The sequence below is a fragment of the Podarcis erhardii genome (assembly GCF_964252035.2).
Source record: "Podarcis erhardii genome assembly, chromosome: 2".
NCBI lineage: Eukaryota > Metazoa > Chordata > Lepidosauria > Squamata > Lacertidae > Podarcis > Podarcis erhardii.
In genome coordinates this window covers 70,669,179-70,687,377 of record NC_138498.1, presented here as the reverse complement: position 1 = coordinate 70,687,377, position 18,199 = coordinate 70,669,179, and the positions used below count along the sequence as shown (strand labels likewise).

At 41.1% G+C, this 18,199-nt stretch overlaps 1 protein-coding gene across 4 annotated transcripts in view; it reads right to left on the bottom strand.

Annotated features, from left to right (window-relative positions):
- Positions 1-12,886, bottom strand: part of KDM3B (lysine demethylase 3B) — a 42,450-nt gene extending 29,564 nt beyond the window's left edge. For 2 of the 4 annotated variants that reach the window (XM_081851197.1, XM_081851198.1), the window contains exons 1-7: positions 12,587-12,885; positions 7,282-7,449; positions 6,689-6,802; positions 5,166-5,271; positions 3,491-3,615; positions 2,823-2,891; positions 1,084-1,662 (exon numbers count right to left, since the gene is read on the bottom strand). In XM_081851197.1, the coding sequence (XP_081707323.1) occupies positions 1,084-1,662; positions 2,823-2,891; positions 3,491-3,615; positions 5,166-5,271; positions 6,689-6,802; positions 7,282-7,449; positions 12,587-12,766 (1,341 nt within the window). In that variant the 5' untranslated portion in view covers positions 12,767-12,885. Of the gene's footprint in view, positions 1-1,083; positions 1,663-2,822; positions 2,892-3,490; positions 3,616-5,165; positions 5,272-6,688; positions 6,803-7,281; positions 7,474-12,586 lie in introns of all 4 variants that reach the window. The other 2 variants (XM_081851196.1, XM_081851195.1) reach the window with 2 other exon arrangements.
- Between the last annotated feature and the right edge of the window lie 5,313 nt (positions 12,887-18,199).

Below are 18,199 nucleotides of genomic sequence, written 5' to 3'. Positions count from 1 at the left end.
TGTATCTCTGCAAACCTTGCTTCAAAATGCTAACAAGAATGGGTATAATGGAAAAGAAAAACAAATGAAATTCAATATTTTTAATTCAATTTCTAAAATGTTACTCTAAAATGGCAACATGTGTATCAAAACAACCATTCCAAAATTATTGACTGCTCCCTCTAGGCTACCATCTTATGGTCCCTAGGTGTCCCAGGACTTTGCAGATCTCCCTTTATGTGAGGAAGAGGGAGAGCTATGGGTGGGGCTGCCTTGCAAGTGTCAAAAATTCCATGGCTGTCATTCATTTGCTTTTGCTCTGATGGCAGAGAAAGCAAAAAGGGGGTATTCAAGGAGTGTGTTGCAGGTGGACTGGGGGAGGCTTTGGATCCCGACATGCCCCTGAAACAGGACGAAAGTACATTACCCCTGGGGCTAGCGTAGTTATTGTGCCTCCCAATGGTCCCAATAGCAGGAAAAATCATTTTTTTAAAAAGCCTCTAGTGGAGGAGGAAAAAAAGAGGAATGACACCTTCCCCTTTTCTGCAAAGCCCAGCAGGGCTTTGGATTTGGTGCTTTGTTTGCCTTTGAGTCTCTCTCCCTTGACCAAGTAGGATTGTTTTGCCTATCTATAGAAGATTAAAATATAAACACACTGATCTCTCTTGTAAGTTTAGTTGCCATATTTTCCCCATGAGCTTCCCCACGTAGCTATAGAAATCACGTTTTTTTTTTGGGGGGGGGGTGTTCTTATGGACAATAAAGATATACTAAACCAGAGGCTATGAATTCAAGTTTTCTTTACTGTGAAACCCAGTACCCTTTCCCTAATGTATAAATTTGGAGAGGAACACACTGTACACTGAGCAAAACGTAAGACCCTACCAGATCACAAGTCTGCAGTCGTAGTATTCCACATCCTGCTAGATGGCCACATCAATCATAACAGGTAAGGATCTCAAGTCCGCTATAATGCTCCAACTGTACAGCTGTACATAGCCTTAACACAGCTATTCTAAGAGTTACAGCAAGACAAGGTATACAAAGTGCTATATATATATGTGCTATGTATTATCACTACTCTGCTGACTGTAAATGGCTTACCTCTCCCTGAACAGGCAAATGGCCTGCCTTCTGTTTTTCTTGTCCAGTAGCTGCTGACATGCCAGCATCTGGAATCCGCACAGTAGCTGGCGTTGGCCCAGCTGTAGCAATAATGGCAGGGGCAGGCACCTGGACTTGGCTGACCTGCTCTAATGATTTTGCCATTTCTTGGTTACCACTGCCACTCAGCAGTGCCTGGGAAGCAGTTGAAGACAAGGAAGCAAAGGGCATAGGTGGCTCACCACCCACTGGTTCATCCTGGACCACAAGAGTTCGGCCATTCTCCTTGGTGTATGTGGCAAAACGAATACTGCGATTAACTTGAGGGACAAATGGAGGAAGTTGCTTGGCCCTTGGATCCAGAGTCACGTCGCTGCTGCTGCATCCTTTCCAAGCTCCCCTATTTGCCTCACCTCCATCATTCCCATTGCTATCCACTTCACCCCTCTCCTTTAGCTTCTTCGTTGCATGATCACACCCAGTATCGGAAGAATTTTTTCTCCTTCGTCCATCTTTCCCTTCCACACTTTCTCTCTTCTTTTTTCCTTTTGATGCTTTTGCTGCCTTTAGAGAAGCTCCCTATAACAAATAAAAGCACATATCACTACAAAGAAGAAGCCAGTGCCAAAGGTTTTAAATGAGCCTGGCCATGAAACAATTAATACATTGCTTTAAACATCAGGGGCTTAGGGGTCAGGTGTCACTAGTACGCTAATGATACATAGTTCTATTTCTCTGTAACAACTGAAACGGAAGAGGCTGTGCAAGAGCTCTGGACCACTGCCTGGACTTTGTTGTGGGCTGGATGAGGGCCAACAAAATGAGTTGAATCAAAGCAAGACAGAGGCACTATGAGTGAGTGGCTCCCAAATCCAGATAGTTCATCAGCTGCCTGCTTTGGATGGAGTTGTATACTCTAAGAGGAAGGTTCATAGTCTTGGGGTGCTCCTGGATCCATCTCTGTCACTAGAGAGTCAGGTGACCTCACTGAGTAGGAATGCTTTTTACCAGCTTTGGCTGGTAAGACAGCTATGGCTGTTTCTGGACCAGGATACAATGATCACTGTAGTCCACACACTGCTATCCTCTATTACAGTGGTACCTCGGGTTAAGAACTTAATTCGTTCTGGATGTCCGTTCTTAACCTGAAGCACCACTTTAGCTAATGGGGCCTCCCACTGCCGCCGCGCGGCAGCTGCGCAATTTCTGTTCTCATCCTGAAGCAAAGTTATTAACCTGAGGTACTATTTCTGGGTTAGTGGAGTCTGTAACCTGAAGCGTCTGTAATCCGAGATACCACTGTACTGCTATGCCTCTGGGTAGGGCTGCTCCTAAGGTTGGCCCAGAAGCTGCAGCTGCTGCAGAATGCAGTGACTTGACTGCTCACTGGGGCTGAATTGGCACTAGTTGCCAATTAGCTACTAGGCAAGGAGCAAGGTGATGGTACTGGTGTGCAAAACCCTATACAGCTTGGGACCAGGATACCTAAAAGATTTATAGCACGATAGTATGCTATAAATGCTATAGTATGCATACCTTCTCATTCATAAGTCCCTTGAATTCAATGGAATTTACTCAGCTTAAGTCTGTAACGGACTGAAGCCTTAACTGGGAAGTCAAACTAATAGCTCTATGAAAATATAGATACATTTAAGACAGCTGTCATAATATGTTTTTGAGATGAGATCTTTAAAACATTATTGCTAATATAATGACCTGGTGCAACACAGTATGTGTACCTCGTTCAGTGCAGAGGTGTCCATCACTACATGAATCAGTCGGGGATCCACTGACTTGATTTCACCAGTCTGATTTTTGTGGGCAACAAAGGGGGAGAGGGAGAGAAGACAAAGTCAATCATAAAGACTGGTCAGATACTGATCATAAAAGCAGCTTCCCCAATGTCCCTCTTCACCTGCCTTTTCCCTGCAAGCTGTGCTCCCATTCCATATCCCTTATCATCTTCAATCTTATAAATGTAACTGAAGTAATTGTACATAACTTATTCCATTTTAATAGTACATACATTTTCATGGTTGCAAAAATGATTTTGGCAAAATATGGAATGCAATCTTTTCTTTAAGGAGGACTTGTAAAAGATCCTGGCTCTATAAGCTTAGGAGACTGGAAATAAATGTAAGATGGTAGAAAGGCAGGAGGTGATGTTTGTACTTTGAAAATGATGCATTCCCTAACCATTAGGATATTCCACTCCGACTGCTTTTCTTGGCTGCAACTATAAAAGACTAGAATTTGCTTAAATGCTGAAAACTGTCAGAGTTCTGCTCATGCTGAGTGTGCTTGTATTAAATGTCACAGTCCACGCAACATAACTAAGACCATGTAAATAACTGTTAAATGAAGAAAGGAAATCAGGCATCAAGAAACCGCAAGAAAAGCTTCACACCTCAGTCAAAACCACCTCCATCAGACAGGTGATAGGATCTTGACAGCTCACAACAGCAGAGACCCAGCTGTTTTCCTCCTCTGGCTGGTACACCTTCACTCTTTGACCTTGGATGCTGCAAGGACCTGGGAAAGAACCCCAAGCGAGAATGCTATCAGCCGAACCAGTGCCACTGCACCAAGCATTAAAAGTGAGCATGGACTTAAAGCATTGGTCTCTTAATGTAACACACAAATAAAGCTTTATTAGGATATGTTTTGGGACAAGGGATAACAAAAGTAATCACCACAATACTGTGGAGTTCTGTGTCTTCATTTACATGTCTGTTTCTAAAATTCCAGCAAAGGGTGGATATGTTTATTCTGAATTTAGTTACGTCATATTGAAAACAATAACTCAAGTGCTAACTTCTTAATGAATTCTTCTTGCTTTTGTTTTTACACCTACAAGTTAACAAACCATTTGTGCAAACACAATAGCTGCTTGATATCTGTGACTACTCCATGAATGCTTGGAGAAAGCCCTCCTTTGCCACAGTGAGTGGCCCAATGCAGCAGGCTAACGAACTAAATATACAGTTACAAACATATGAGAAGATAAAAATAGAAGCAAAACGAGTAAGAATAGTCAGTTAAATTAAAAACTAGCAGCAGCAAAATACCCTCAGTTCAATAACCTACAGGTCTGTCTGGACGAGGACTCCAGCTGTCAGAAAATGGCCAGAGAGCGGGCTGGATAGCTGTTCCTAGGAAGGAAAGCAGTTCCAGGGCCTTGGTGCAGCCACCTTGGTGCCAGGTACTCTCTTGTATCCCCACCAAACACAAATCCAGTGTTGCCGGAAGGATCTCTCCTTCAGATCTTTTTGCACTGGTATTCAAAGCCTTTTAGGGCTTTCAAATTCATTACCAATGCTTTGAACTGTGCCCAAAAACAACCTGGAATCTAGTGGAGGTGCTCCAAAAAGAGGATCACATACTTCTGATCAGAACCCCTTATCAATACTCTGGCCAGAGTATTCTGGATCCCTTCTGTGCTAAACATGTAATACTAGTCGTCAATCGTATAGCTCCAATATGACATTTGATAGTCATGGTAATCGACTCCTTCAAATCCAAGCCAGTCAGGAACCTTTAAGCTCCTCTGAATAGCTCTCTCCAACTCTTATTTTAATAATATATAACTAAATATAGTCGTTCTTCAATGTCTTTCTTTATTAACCTTTGATTAATAACAACTGTCTTAGTCATTAATTTTTGACTAATGATAGTGGTTCTCCATGGCTGATTCTCTTCTTGTCTCTTGACTTAAGATTAATATAGTTGCTCTACCCTACTGATTTATTGCATTCCTCTAGCATGCCAGAGTACTGTTACAATAAGGACTATAAACATTTTTTTCTCCTGAAAGGGCAGCTAAAGTTCATACTCAAACAACAAAACTGATTCAAACAAGAAAACAGAGTGTTAAGGAAATGAAAATTTAGGAAAAATTGAGCTTTCTCCTTCACAGCAAAGCTCAATTAATTCCTCAGTTTCAAGATCTTGAAATTTCATACGTAACAGCCTATGATAAAGCTGGAACAGGTCTTAGGATCTTAAGAAGCAGCTGTAAGCTGAATATAATTTTCAGGAGAACCAATTAGGTTCCTTAAAAAACTAAAACCAGCTGATCTTACCTCTGCTAAATATCTCCTGAAGCTTCTGATCACTGACCAATGAATTGACAGCTTCCCTCAATATTGGCTGTTGTTGGAGAATTTGGTTCTGACTTTCAGTTGCCATCTGCAAACAATTTTTAAAAATATGTAATAGCTGTTCAAGAACGGGGTAAAAGCATAATTTATATGGCCTAGATTGTTATGATTTCTTTTCCCCCTGTTTCTTGATGTTCCTTCCCCATGGTGACAGAAATGTATGGATTTATTTCTTAATGTTTATCCTGCATTTAAATTCTATGGGATTGGTCTACATGAGGAAACATAGTGTACTCAGGCTACTTTTCTACAGCACACACCACTGCATTATAAAATTAATTTTTATTATTTATACCCCAGCCAGTGCAAATCCCAAAACTACTACATTCCATAATGCAAGATTTTAAAGCCAGCTGGTCTTACATATAGTAAATATCTTGGAAGTACTTTGCCTATCACAGAGAAAAACAACTTGCTCAAATTCACATCACACAGAAGAGGCTTTTCCAGCACAAAATAATGTGAGAAGTAGTCCTGAGTGTCAGTTACCTCATCAAAAACGATGAAGGCCTACAAAGCTAAGCTTGGTACATGTAATTGTTTTTCATTTCATTAGCACTAAAGTGCTTTAAATTAAATTCGTAATCTAAAGAACTATTTCAGGCACAACAAGGTGGGATTTTCCCATGCCTTTGTTTTCATTGCAGATCCTCATGCCATATTGCAAGCCACTTTTTGAAATCAAAAGCCATTGACCATGTGCTGTTGTTGTCGTTTAGTCGTGCCTGACTCTTCGTGACCCCATGAACCAGAGAACGCCAGGCACTCCTGTATTCTACTGCCTCCTGCAGCTTGGTCAAACTCATGTTCGTAGCTTCGAGAACACTGTCCAACCATCTCATCCTCTGTCGTCCCCTTCTCCTTGTGCCCTCCATCTTTCCCAACATCAGGGTCTTTTCCAGGGAGTCTTCTCTTCTCATGAGATGGCCAAAGTATTGGAGCCTCAGCTTCAGGATCTGTCCTTCCAGTGAGCACTCAGGGCTGATTTCCTTAAGAGTGGATAGGTTTGATCTTCTTGCAGTCCATGGGACCCTCAAGAGTCTCCTCCAGCACCATAATTCAAAAGCATCAATTCTTCATCGATCTGCCTTCTTTATGGTCCAACTCTCACTTCCACACATCTCTACTGGGAAAACCATAGCTTTAACTATACGGACCTTTGTCGGACCTTAGTCCTCTTGGTCTAATGGAATTAGCTGTGTAAGTGTTCTGCCTGCTTATTGCCTTGCTTCCCTTTTTGCCTGCTTAACTGGCATGGAAGAGAATGCTACAAGCGAGAGAATTCCAGGACCATATTGCTGAAGTCATGATACCTCTACCACATGTACCTCTAAAACTGCTAATTGTTGTAACCCACTCTGGACCTTAGGGTGAAGGGCAGGTAATAAATTAAAATAACTAAAATAACTAAAATAACTAAACAAACAAACAAACAAACAATATACCTGGAAGAGACGTAGTCCAGTGGCATCAGACAGGAATCTCAAGTCTCGGTCTACAAGAGACTCTACAGGAACCACAGAACCTAAGCCAAGCTTATCGACCAAGGGAGTGAAAGTCTGTGAATGAGAATATAAAAAACACGACTGCATGAAAACAGAAGGTAGCATACTTATTTCTTAAAAGTGCTATTATAACCGGTATTTCCTCACTTTTTTTACCCTCCTTAGATGCTTCCGAGAAAAAGTCTTTACTCCATCATCTGCTGAAAGGAATCAATCAACTATCTAGCAGAAGCTCGAGTTTATTTCATAACTTGGGTGTTAATATAGATACAACAGCACACCAAGTAACTCTTCAAGTTAAAAAGTTTCTAAAACCGTATTATTCAGCTGGATAAAAATCCTCAGCTAAGGTTTAATCTTACATGTTTCCATTTATTAGAATACATTTTCACAATGGCCTAGATAAGAATTACAAGAAACAAAGACACTTGGAAAAAATAGGCCTTGAGACACATAACAAAACAATCCACCATTCAGACTTTGACATAAGGAATGTTTTTATCAAGGGTAACAAGCTATATGAAGATACTCACCAACGCAGGCCAGTGCCCAACTGACACTCTAGTTCCCTGAAGCAGAACTGGGTCATTTCGAGGGGCCCAAACAAGAGACCCTTCCAGCATCAAAACGATCACTTCTTCAGCATGAACTTTCACCCAGGCGTGTTGCTTCCAATTGCACCGGTCAAATTCCACAAATATCTGCAACAGATCCCAGAATGGGTTCTTTCAAACACATGTGGGCAAAGTCACAACAATCAGTCAGCAAAATGCTTGTCATGAATAGGGGTCTACAAATATCAGCTTGGCTTACCAGATAAACCTCTATCTGTCCTCACTACAAATTTTATCTTAACCCCACTGGCACACCTATGACGCAAGCAAACGGGGCTTTTGGAAGAGGCCAGGGTCTCTTCAGTTTGGGATGCAGTGTGGGGAAGAAAAAACAAGAGGTTCCTCTGCACCCCACCCATTGTTTTCTGCTGCAAGGGTGACAAGATTTCACCCCTTTCGCATACAAGGCTTGAGACAGAGGCAGAGTCTTGTCTATATGCATGGAGGTATGCATAAGATAAGAAACAGTGGGGGAAGTGCCTGGCTTGCAGCTGCTCTAGTCCAACCCCTCTCTGATCCAGAGCTGCTATATAACAGTCCTGTTGTATTAAATCTGGAAAGGAAACAATCACCCAGGAGAAATTCTATTCTCCAGGATGTACCATTTTCTAGGAGAGATATTCCACTTTGTATTTCTTTTCTTTTATTTATTAAATTTGTATACCACCCTTCATCCATAGATCTCAGGGCAGTTCAGAACATAAAAATAAAATTGACTCTGCCCCTTTGGGAGTCATGTCACATCTCAACAAATTGTCACCAGCAAGTACTATAATGTTTGGATGAAGGGGAGCTGGAAGGTCTTCACCTCTCTCTGTTGGGTGGGTTAAGATTTTCTGCCTTCAGTAAATGAGAAGCTGGTGGAAGCAAAAGTGGAAGAGATGCTCTAATACCTGCTACCTCTAGTGAGAGATAAAGCATTATTTACTTCTATTTTTGTCCCTGGAAGACAGGAGGGATTAATAGGTGTATGTAGAACACACAAATAAGGAGCCAGTTGGGTACTTTATTATTGTATTTAGTACAATAATGATCTCTGGGGCTAATCAGAATGCTTTTGAGGGTAATTCAAATTTCCTATTTTCTTCTTTATATTCCCATTTCCCAATCTTGTTTCATTTTATTTTTTTGCTTGGATTTTTATATTTAGATTCCTTAGTGGTTAGTTTCCTGATGTTTAGCTTTATTTGATGAAGTGTCTGTAATGGATTGTTAATGCAAATGTTACATTATTTTAAAAATATTGCCCTGCTCTGTATCCTAATAATCCTATATTATCTGAGTTTTGATGAAAAGTTTGCAAAGTTTTGGCTTTTAATTGTTTACTACTGATTATATTATATATTTAGTATTGCTTAATAATTAAATGTATTTATATCCCACCTTTCCATTAAAAAAAAAGATCAAGGCACTTGGTAGCATCTTCAAAATAGCCAAACAGCTACTGGTAATCCTAACAAGAGTTTTAAAAATTTGAAGATAAGATACACCAAGTCAGGGCATCAGCAAAAAACCCAGCAGGTCAAGATCACCTTAACCAGATGGCAGAAAAACAGAAAGAGAGCAGGCAAGACTGACTTCCCCAGGTAGGGAGCTCCTCAGTCTAAGCTGAACCCTCCCACATCCTCACTTGCACTTCAGCTGCTGATGGGACAAAAAGAGTCTCCCCAGCAGATCTTCCAACTGTAACTACATTGCACACCGTTACCCTGGAAAGGGATATGTCCTCTTTTAGATTATAACATACCATGCTCAGAAATTAAACAAATTGTTTGCCAGCTGCATATTAAGTAAGCCTTTCACTATCACTAAATAATGACAAGGCATGCTAAGCATGAGAAGTCTCTTTGAAAGCATTTTTACTAAAGTAACTTGCCCAATGTAACAATATCTAGATGACACCCCATTATAAATTGTGGTATTCTGAAAACTTGAACATATCTAAGCCTTAATTTCTCATCCTGGTTCCAGTTGTCTCAGACTATCACTCCCACAAACACAACTCTGAAAAGTGTTAAGAATTATAAAACAGACCACTTGAAAATTGCCAAGAGTTTGGTGCAACACTTAAATTATGTTTCAATTTGTTACAGCAATTGTGTAACAAACTACCATGCTATACGATTTTAATTGCATTTTAATTGCTGCTTTTATTTCTTTTATGTTCAATTTCATTGCATTACAATTTTAATTCCATAGAATTAAAATTGTAATACATTAAAATGCAAGATAATAAAAGCAGTAATAATAAAATCAATATGAATATTTAATGCAAGGGTTCTGCCATCTTGTGCCTTCAACCAAAAATTCATAGATACACGACAGGCCACCTGACTGAATCTTGATGGTCCATGAACCACAATTTGGGAACGCCTCAGGAAGAGGAACCCTCAGAGGTCCACTGAAACAAATCTGCAAAACAGTGCAAAACATTACTCATAGCATGTTTGCACATAAAAATCATAAAGGGGCCTAGTTCTTGCCGACACAGAAATCAGTATAGTCCATCTATCAGCCCTATATTGCCTACATTGACTTTCTTTCCTTCCAGCAAGGGGAATAAACCTCTAGGTTCTTCTGCATGCTAAGCATGTGCACAACCGACTATGGCCATTCCCTGTTCAACACTACTGCTACTTCTTTTTCAGCATGCACAGATGCCCCTGTTTGTTCAGTGTAAAAATGTTGACAGAAATCTTGAAAGGGGGTGGTCAATCATATCTGTATTTGACCATGCCTTTCCTGGAAAATCTAGTCAATTATACTGGGATTTTTAATGAGGATTCTACGCAGTGTTATAAACTCAAAATATATAAGCTAATCACCAAATGGCACCACGTATGTTCTAAATCTTCCAACATTCAACTTCACTGGATGTCCATGAGTTCTAGTGTTATGAAAGGATAAAAACTTTGCCATGCCATGCATAATTTTATCAACTTCTTTCATGTCACCAATTAATCGCCTTATCTCTAAATTAAAAGTACTCATAAGGCAGAGGCCCTATGAGCCCACGGCTCCCTTCACCAACTACCTTCTTTCTGCGGCACCCCTGTGGGGCTCAGGAGCCCAGTTATTGTAGAACTTGGGAAAAGTACAGAAAAGGGAAAAATATATCAGGAGACTGGAATATCTACCTAAGAGATAACAAGATTTGGGCTATGCAGTTTTTGAAAAAGTTGAGCAAGGGAGCAGATTACAGAAGTGAATAAAATTTGCAAGATACAGAGCAGAGAGGGGAATGTTTCTCTCCCCCTTCTTAAAATATTAGAACCCAGGGAATCCAGCTAAGTGGAACTGTGGGAGAATAAGAATAGAAAAAAGAATCAGACTTCTTCAAACAGTTAAACTATAACATTTACTTCCACAAGATGTTGATGGGTCACCAATTTGGGTTGAAAGGGGGATTAGACAAATTCATGGGAGAAAAAGACTATCAACGGCTATATACAACTACAAAATAAGAGGCAGTATACCTCTGAATACCTGTTGCTGGGAAGAGCCGCAACGTAAGGGTTTTGCTCTCATGCCCTGCTTGTGGGTGTCTCATACGTAATGGCCACTACAGACATAGCGTGCTAGTCAAGGGTGGAAACTATACACATATAAAAACCGTTCTGAAAATGCTTTTTTAAAAAGACATTGAATTTTCCATAAGGCTCACCATTGTCATCTAGTGCCACATGGTATATTGCACTTAAAACACACTTTAAATGTTTTATTTGCAGCTGTATAGCTGAGTCCTAGGTTAGTGTTTGATCTGTTCCAGCAGAGTTCTTATTTTCATATATAAACACAGCCCACATGATTTGTCAATTATTTAAACAGTTTCAGCTGATATTTTCAGGATTTTTTTTTGAAACTCCCAAGATCTCTTTCCTAGGCAATTATTTGCAACTAATTCAATGTTTTCATACTTTTAGGATAATTTATTCCAAATTGTATTGCACCCTACTTAATAACAGAGCAACAGAATGACAAATCGATTTGATTCTATCAACCAGATGGGAAAGAGCCTTCTCCGGGTCTTCAGTGTACTTAGTTTCTGAATAATTAAGTCACCTTAAATTTTAAAAATTGGGGGTAATCTGAAAAATAACTCTGCTTTTAGGGCCTAAAGGGATTCACCAAACATCCTATCCTTATTTTACAGTGCCAGAATAGGCAACCAAGGTATGATGGCAGATGTAAAAAGGCAATGGTACTAGCATAGCACAAAGTGGTACAAAAAAGTAGTTGCTACACAGTTGTTTGGAACACAACTTCCTCAGGCACTTTAGCTGAAGTACTTTGAATCTTGGAAATCAAGAGCTAAGTGCTGTGGATATGGTGTTTTCAAAAATAATCACACTGGCAGCTATCCTTCACAGACAATAACAGCATAATCGTAATAGCAACAGCACTGAACTGGTACCCATTATCAGTGCTGGCTTTCGACCAGTGACACAAATATATATATCCCATAGAAGGCTGCATGCCATTAAGAAATGAACACACAAGCCTCAACCTGCCCTATTTGGAACACTTGGCAGCCCTCGACCTGGTACTTTTGTGGAAGCATCTTCGAAGTTTAGATTATCCTTTCTACCTAATAAAACTGCAAGGCATAGGGAAAACACAACACTGCACTGAAGTAAACATAAGCAGCGATCCCAACAACTAAGGAAAGTACGGGATCTAAGATGGAAAACACGAAACGTTTAAAGCTCCCAGACTTCAAACGCGCTGCAGCTAGAGAGAGAGAGACCAGGATACGCAGCGTTAAGGGATCAGAGGCGCCACAATCCTAACTACCACGAACAAACATTCCTTAGCAGGAACGCACAGCATACTTCCTTCTCCCACCCGCCACTTCAGTACAACCCCCCCCCCACATCTCACCCCCGAGGTAAACGGTCTCGGGTGCAGCACCGCGCGCTGTCTCACTTCGGGGGGAATCACCAAGGACGGCCATAGATGCGGCAACCGAAACCCGAGACGAAGCGTAACAAGAGATTCGGCAGCGGCAGCGGCAGCTGCCACCAGATAAGGAAGAGGCGGAGCAGGGAGGCTGAGCTCCCTCGGCCGAAGAAGGAAAGCGGATAAACCCCTCCCCCTCCCCTCCGGAGCCCAAGCAGAAGCTCAGCACCCCCCCCACCCCCACCCCGGCAGAGAGGGAGATCTACATAAACACACGTACGCAGGCCACGAGCCCCAGCTCCCCGCCCCCGAGGAAGGCGCTCACCGCTAAGTCCTGAGGCACGGCCCCGCTCATGGCCCGCACGGTCCCGCTCCTCCAGGCTCGAGAGGGCAGTGCAGGCCCAGGTCCAGGCTCCGGCCCCGCCGCCGCCTCGCCCTCGCCCGGCCCCGCCACCAGCAGCAGCAGAAGTCGCTTCCCCACCGGGGAGGCCGCCGTGTCCGCCATCCCCGCCGGGCAGAAGCAGCCTCCGTCGCGCCTCCGAGCCCAACAGCCGCCGCCGGAGACACCGAGTGAGCGACGGCCTTGCGCTGGGCCCCCCGAACACCAGCCCGCCCTGATCCCGGCGTGCCCCGCGCCAGAACCTCCGTTCCAATCCCGGCGTACCTCGCGCCGACCAGCCTGCCGGCCCCGCCCCTGATTCGAGTTCCCAGCGTGCCCTGCGCGCGCCCTTATTTATTTACTCCGCCGCTCCCGGCATGCACCGCAGTCGTCGCGCTCTTGTCCTAGGTGCCTGTTGTTCGGTTTTGCCCGTAGGGGGCGCTGCAGGGGACTCATTTCACAGGCCCCAATACACGCAGCACAGAACCTTAAAGCCTCTCCCCCCAACCCCACAAGGCACATCACACCTGATGGGGAAAGTGGAATGGCCACCTACCGTGCCTTGGTTGACCTGAGGTACAAGAAGGGCTGCCCTCTTCTTTTCGGGTGTTATAAGTCATATTACTGTACTGACGAGGTCTCAGCCCGCACTCACAGTGCGGGGACCTTTCACCAGCTAAAGTTGTGTATGATTTCCTGAACATGCATGTGTGTTTAGGGAATTCTTACTTCATTCTTTTGTGATGGTAAGTACTTTAATGCCTGAATCCTGGTCACAGGCTCACCCTATTCATACACAAATATGGCCTTAAGACAGGTAAGCAAAAGACAATGGAGAGGCTTTCCCATTTCCTTCCTCCTTGCAGAGAAACGTTTGAGGTCAATTTAGGAGTCAAAATGGTTTCAGGATTGCTCTCCTATACTATTTCAGATACATGGTTTATATACTTATGTATGTGTTTGCCTTGTAAATTTATGAACATTTAATTTATATATTCGAGACCTTAAATTCTTATAACACTGCCAAGTTGTAAAATGTTTGCTGCCTGCCTTGGATTTTGCTCATCTGATGAGGGTAACTGAACTAATAAAGTAACTGGCAACCAACCTAGGCCAGCTTTTTGTCATCCACTGTGCAAAATGCTCCATTTAAGGACAGTCTGCTCTCCCCAGTAGTCATTTACAATTTACAAATAGGGTGTTCCCCAGGCTCCAGTCTAAGTATGAAGGCTTTGCATTTCTTCTTCGGTGATGACTCATAGCCGAGTAAGATTGTCTTCCATTAAAACGGTCATAACAGTGAGTCTGTAAGTGACTGTATCCACACGTCCTTCCACAGTGTGATCACGGTGAGGGTTTGCCGAACGTGCCTTCCTTTTAGCTCATTTCTCCTTTTCACCCTGAGTTTGTGCTTCTTCAAAGTCCACAACAACTTTGGTAAAGGCTGTTCTCCAATGGGAGCGCTTGCAGGCCAGTGTTTCCCAGTTATCAATGCTTATACTACATTTTTAAAATATTTGCCTTGAGAATATCTTTAAACCTCTTCTGTTGTCCACTGATATTTCGCTTTCCATTCTTAAGTTGGGAATAGTAGTTGCTTTGGAAGATGATAATCAGGCATCCAAACATGACCAGTCCAACAAAGTTGATGTTTAAGAATCATTGCTTCGGCACTGGTGAATCATTTAAGAATGTTTTGGTAAAGAATGTTTTGGTTGATGTTTAAGAATCATTTTGCTTCTTCCAGTATACTGACATTAATTTACCTGTCTTCCCAAGTGATGTGTAAAAAATTTCTGAGACACCGTTGATGGAATCTTTCGAGGAGTTGGAGATGGCGTTTATAAGTTGTCCGTGTTTCAATATTAGATGTGTGATTAATGTATTAGAATATTTGGATATTAAAATTGATAAACCAGCAGCTGTTATGTTGGTAGACGCTGAAAAAGCTTTTGATAACGTGTCCTGGAAGTTTATGAAAAAATTAATGGAAGAAATCGGACTGGGAGAAAATATTTGTAAAGGAATAAATGCCATCTATTCGGAACAATATGCAAAATTGATCAACGGAAGAATTACTGAGGAGTGCAAAATAAACAAGGGAACCAGACAGGGCTGCCCACTGTCTCCACTGATATTTATCTTGGTGATGGAAGTCTTGAACAATCAGATAAGAAGGGATCAGCTTGTTAAAGGCATCACTCTGGGAAACAAAACATATAAAATTAAAGCTTTCGCGGACGATCTACTTGTTATGACTGAAAACCCTAAAGAAAGTCTGAAAAGAGTACTGGAACTGATTAAAGAATTTGGAGAAGTGGCAGGCTTTAAGCTGAATATAACAAAAACAAAAATGCTTGTTAAAAATGTAACCACAGAAGAAAAGGACGACTTAGAAAGAATATTGGGCCTGAAAATCTCTTCAAAAGCGAAATACTTGGGTATTTGGATCACCCCCAAGAACATAAACTTATTTCAGGATAATTACACCAAAACTTGGCTAGAGATTAGAAAAAACTTGGTAACCTGGAGTAAACTAAAATTAACATTTCTGGGTAGGATTTCCATTATAAAGATGAATGTGCTTCCAAAATTAATCTTTTTATTTCAAATGATTCCGATACTGGGTGAAGCAGGTTGTCTCAAGACATGGCAAAGAGAAATTTCCAAATTTCTGTGGGAAGGGAAGAAACCTAGGATTAAACACCTGATCTTAATAGACATAAAAGAGAGAGGAGGCTTTTCCCTACCCTATATAAAACTTTACTACGAGGCAGCCTGTTTCACCTGGCTAAAAGATTGGTGCACGTTGCAGGATCCGGACCTCCTGGACCTGGAAGGTTTTGACAACCGTTGGGGATGGCACGCCTACCTAATATATGGAAAAGCAAAAATTCATAAAAATTTTACCAACCATATAATAAGAAAGTCACTCTTTGCTGTATGGGAAAAATATAAAGTATTTTTATATAAAAATATAAAAAATAGAAGTCCCGTGGTGGACTTCTCCAGTAGAAGCCATAGCAGTAAAACGGAAAAATACTCAGGAAAGCTCGCCAACATATAAAATACTTCTAAAAAATGAAGATAACCAAATAAAATTATAAAAAAATTGAGGAAATAAGAGAACACATTTCAGACTGGTTCCAATACCATCAGTTATTTGAAAAATTTAAATCTGACAATCAAAAGGGGTTCTCAGTAGATATTTCCCGATTCAAATCTGATCTTGTAAATTCTAAAAGAAAAACTCTTTCCAAAACTTACCGACTCCTCCTTGACTGGACAGTCAAGGAGGAGGAGGTAACAGTGGCAATGGTGAGGTGGTCCCAGGATTTTGGCCATTCAATAACCATGGCCCAATGGGAAAATTTATAGAAGATCAATTGGAAATTCACAAACTGTTACACGATTAGAGAGAACTTTCAAAAAATGCAACATCAATGGTATCTAACACCATGGAAACTTTCAAAAATGTATAAAAATGTGTCAAGTAATTGTTGGAGATGCGGGGACTCAGGAACATTCTACCATATGTGGTGGACATGTAGGAAAATACAGGTATTCTGGGAGAGTATACATGCAGACTGCAAAAAATGCTAAAGATCTCTTTCAATAAAAAACCAGAGGCCTACCTCCTGGGAATAACAGATTTGGATATTCCACAAAAGAGGAAGGGTATCTTTTTATATGCGACGGCGGCAGCAAGAGTTTTGATCGCAGCAAAATGGAAGAGTAATGAAATCCCCTCTATACAAGATTGGATCCAAAAGCTGACAGAATATGCCGAATTAGATGGTTTATCAGAAAAAATAAAGAATAAATCAAAACAGGAATTTGTTTCTAAATGGGAGGTTTTCAAAGAATATCTGAAAAATAAATATAGTAGTTTAAATTCTGTTGCAGCATTTGAGGAACTTCAGTAATAGTTGCTAGGTAGATAGAAGAAATTAGATTTATTGAGAATAAGTTTAATTATGAAAAAAATGTGTATTGGCAATAAGTAATATGAATTTGAAATATGGAATAGATGGGAAGTTGGGTCTTTAGTGTTAAGACCAATAGATGTTTTATTGTTTGCCAAGAAAATTATGTGTCTATGGTTATTTTTGTAATTTGTGTGTAATTTGGTATTTGTGTTTTTTTGTGGTTTCTTTTCTTGTATAAATAAATATTATTTGGAGGGGGGGGGAAGTTGTCCGTGTTTCACAAGCGTAAAGTTGGTAGCATAATGGCTTTGTAAACAAGCATTTTGGTTTCCCTGCAAATGTCCTAGTCCTCAAACACTCGGTGCTTCAATTGGGAGGAAACTGCACTCGCAGAGCTCAGGCAATGCTCAATTTCAGCATCGATGTTGGCCCTTGTGGAAAGATAACTGTCCAGGTAGGAAAAGTGGTCAACATTTTCTAACATGGCACCATTAAGTTGGATTTGTGGCACTGCATAGGGCTTTTTGTGTGCCTGTGGTGCAGCACTTTGATTTTTTTGATACTGAGCAATAGGCCAAGCTTTCCATAAGCTGTGAAGCTATTTAAGTTTGTTTGGAGGTCATTCTCTGAGTGTGCACAAACTACGTTGTCATCAGCATACTGAAGCTCTATGATGGAAGTTATGGTAACCTTACTCTTTCCTTTCATCCTACTCAGTTTAAAGAGTTTTCATCTGTTCATTATATGATTTCTACTCCAGTGGGGAGTTTCCCTTAGACAATGTGTTGGATCATGGTGATGAAGATAATAGAGTTGGGGTGATAACTCATTCCTGTTTAACGCCTGATCCCACTGTGAACGGTTCATTTTGAGAGCCATTGTTATCCACAATTGTTGCAGTCATATTATCATGGATGAGTCAAAGGATGTTCACAAATTTATCTGGGCAGCCGATTTTCAGAAGGACACTCCACAGGACAGTGCAATTTACAGTGTCGAAGGCCTTAGTCAGGTCAATAAATGCCACATACAGGGGTTGGTTTTGCTCTCTGCATTTTCTTTGCCAAGCAGTGAAAATCATATCCACTGTCCCCCTAGAACGTCAAAAACCATTTTGGGAAGAATATCCTCGGATATAGCTAGGAGATGGTTTGCCAAGATCCTTGCAAGAATTTTTCCAGCCACAGCTAATAAAGAGATGCCTCAATAGTTTCCACAATCCGTTCTATCATCTTTTTAAAAAAATAATAATAATAAAATTGATTTTTTTTTTCATCTCTGAAGTCTGCTGGGATCTCTTCTTTCTCCCAGATTTTTTTGATGAGCTCTTGAAGTTGTTGTGTAAGTTCAATTCCGCCCACTTTGAAGACTTCAGCATGTATCCCATCAGGTCTGCTGGCTTTGTTGTTTTTCATTTGGTTAATAGCTGTACACAACTCGCCCAGATTTGGACATACTGCAAGCTCATCTCCAATTTGTTTTTGTGGGATTTGTGAGAGGACCTCAGCAGCTACGGGGAAGTTGCCTTCCATTGCCACATCAACTTTTTATTACCATTTTAGACTTACCAGATTTCTCTTATCTAAAATCTTAAAATTTTAAGAGACCACATACCAAGTGCCCAGGATGC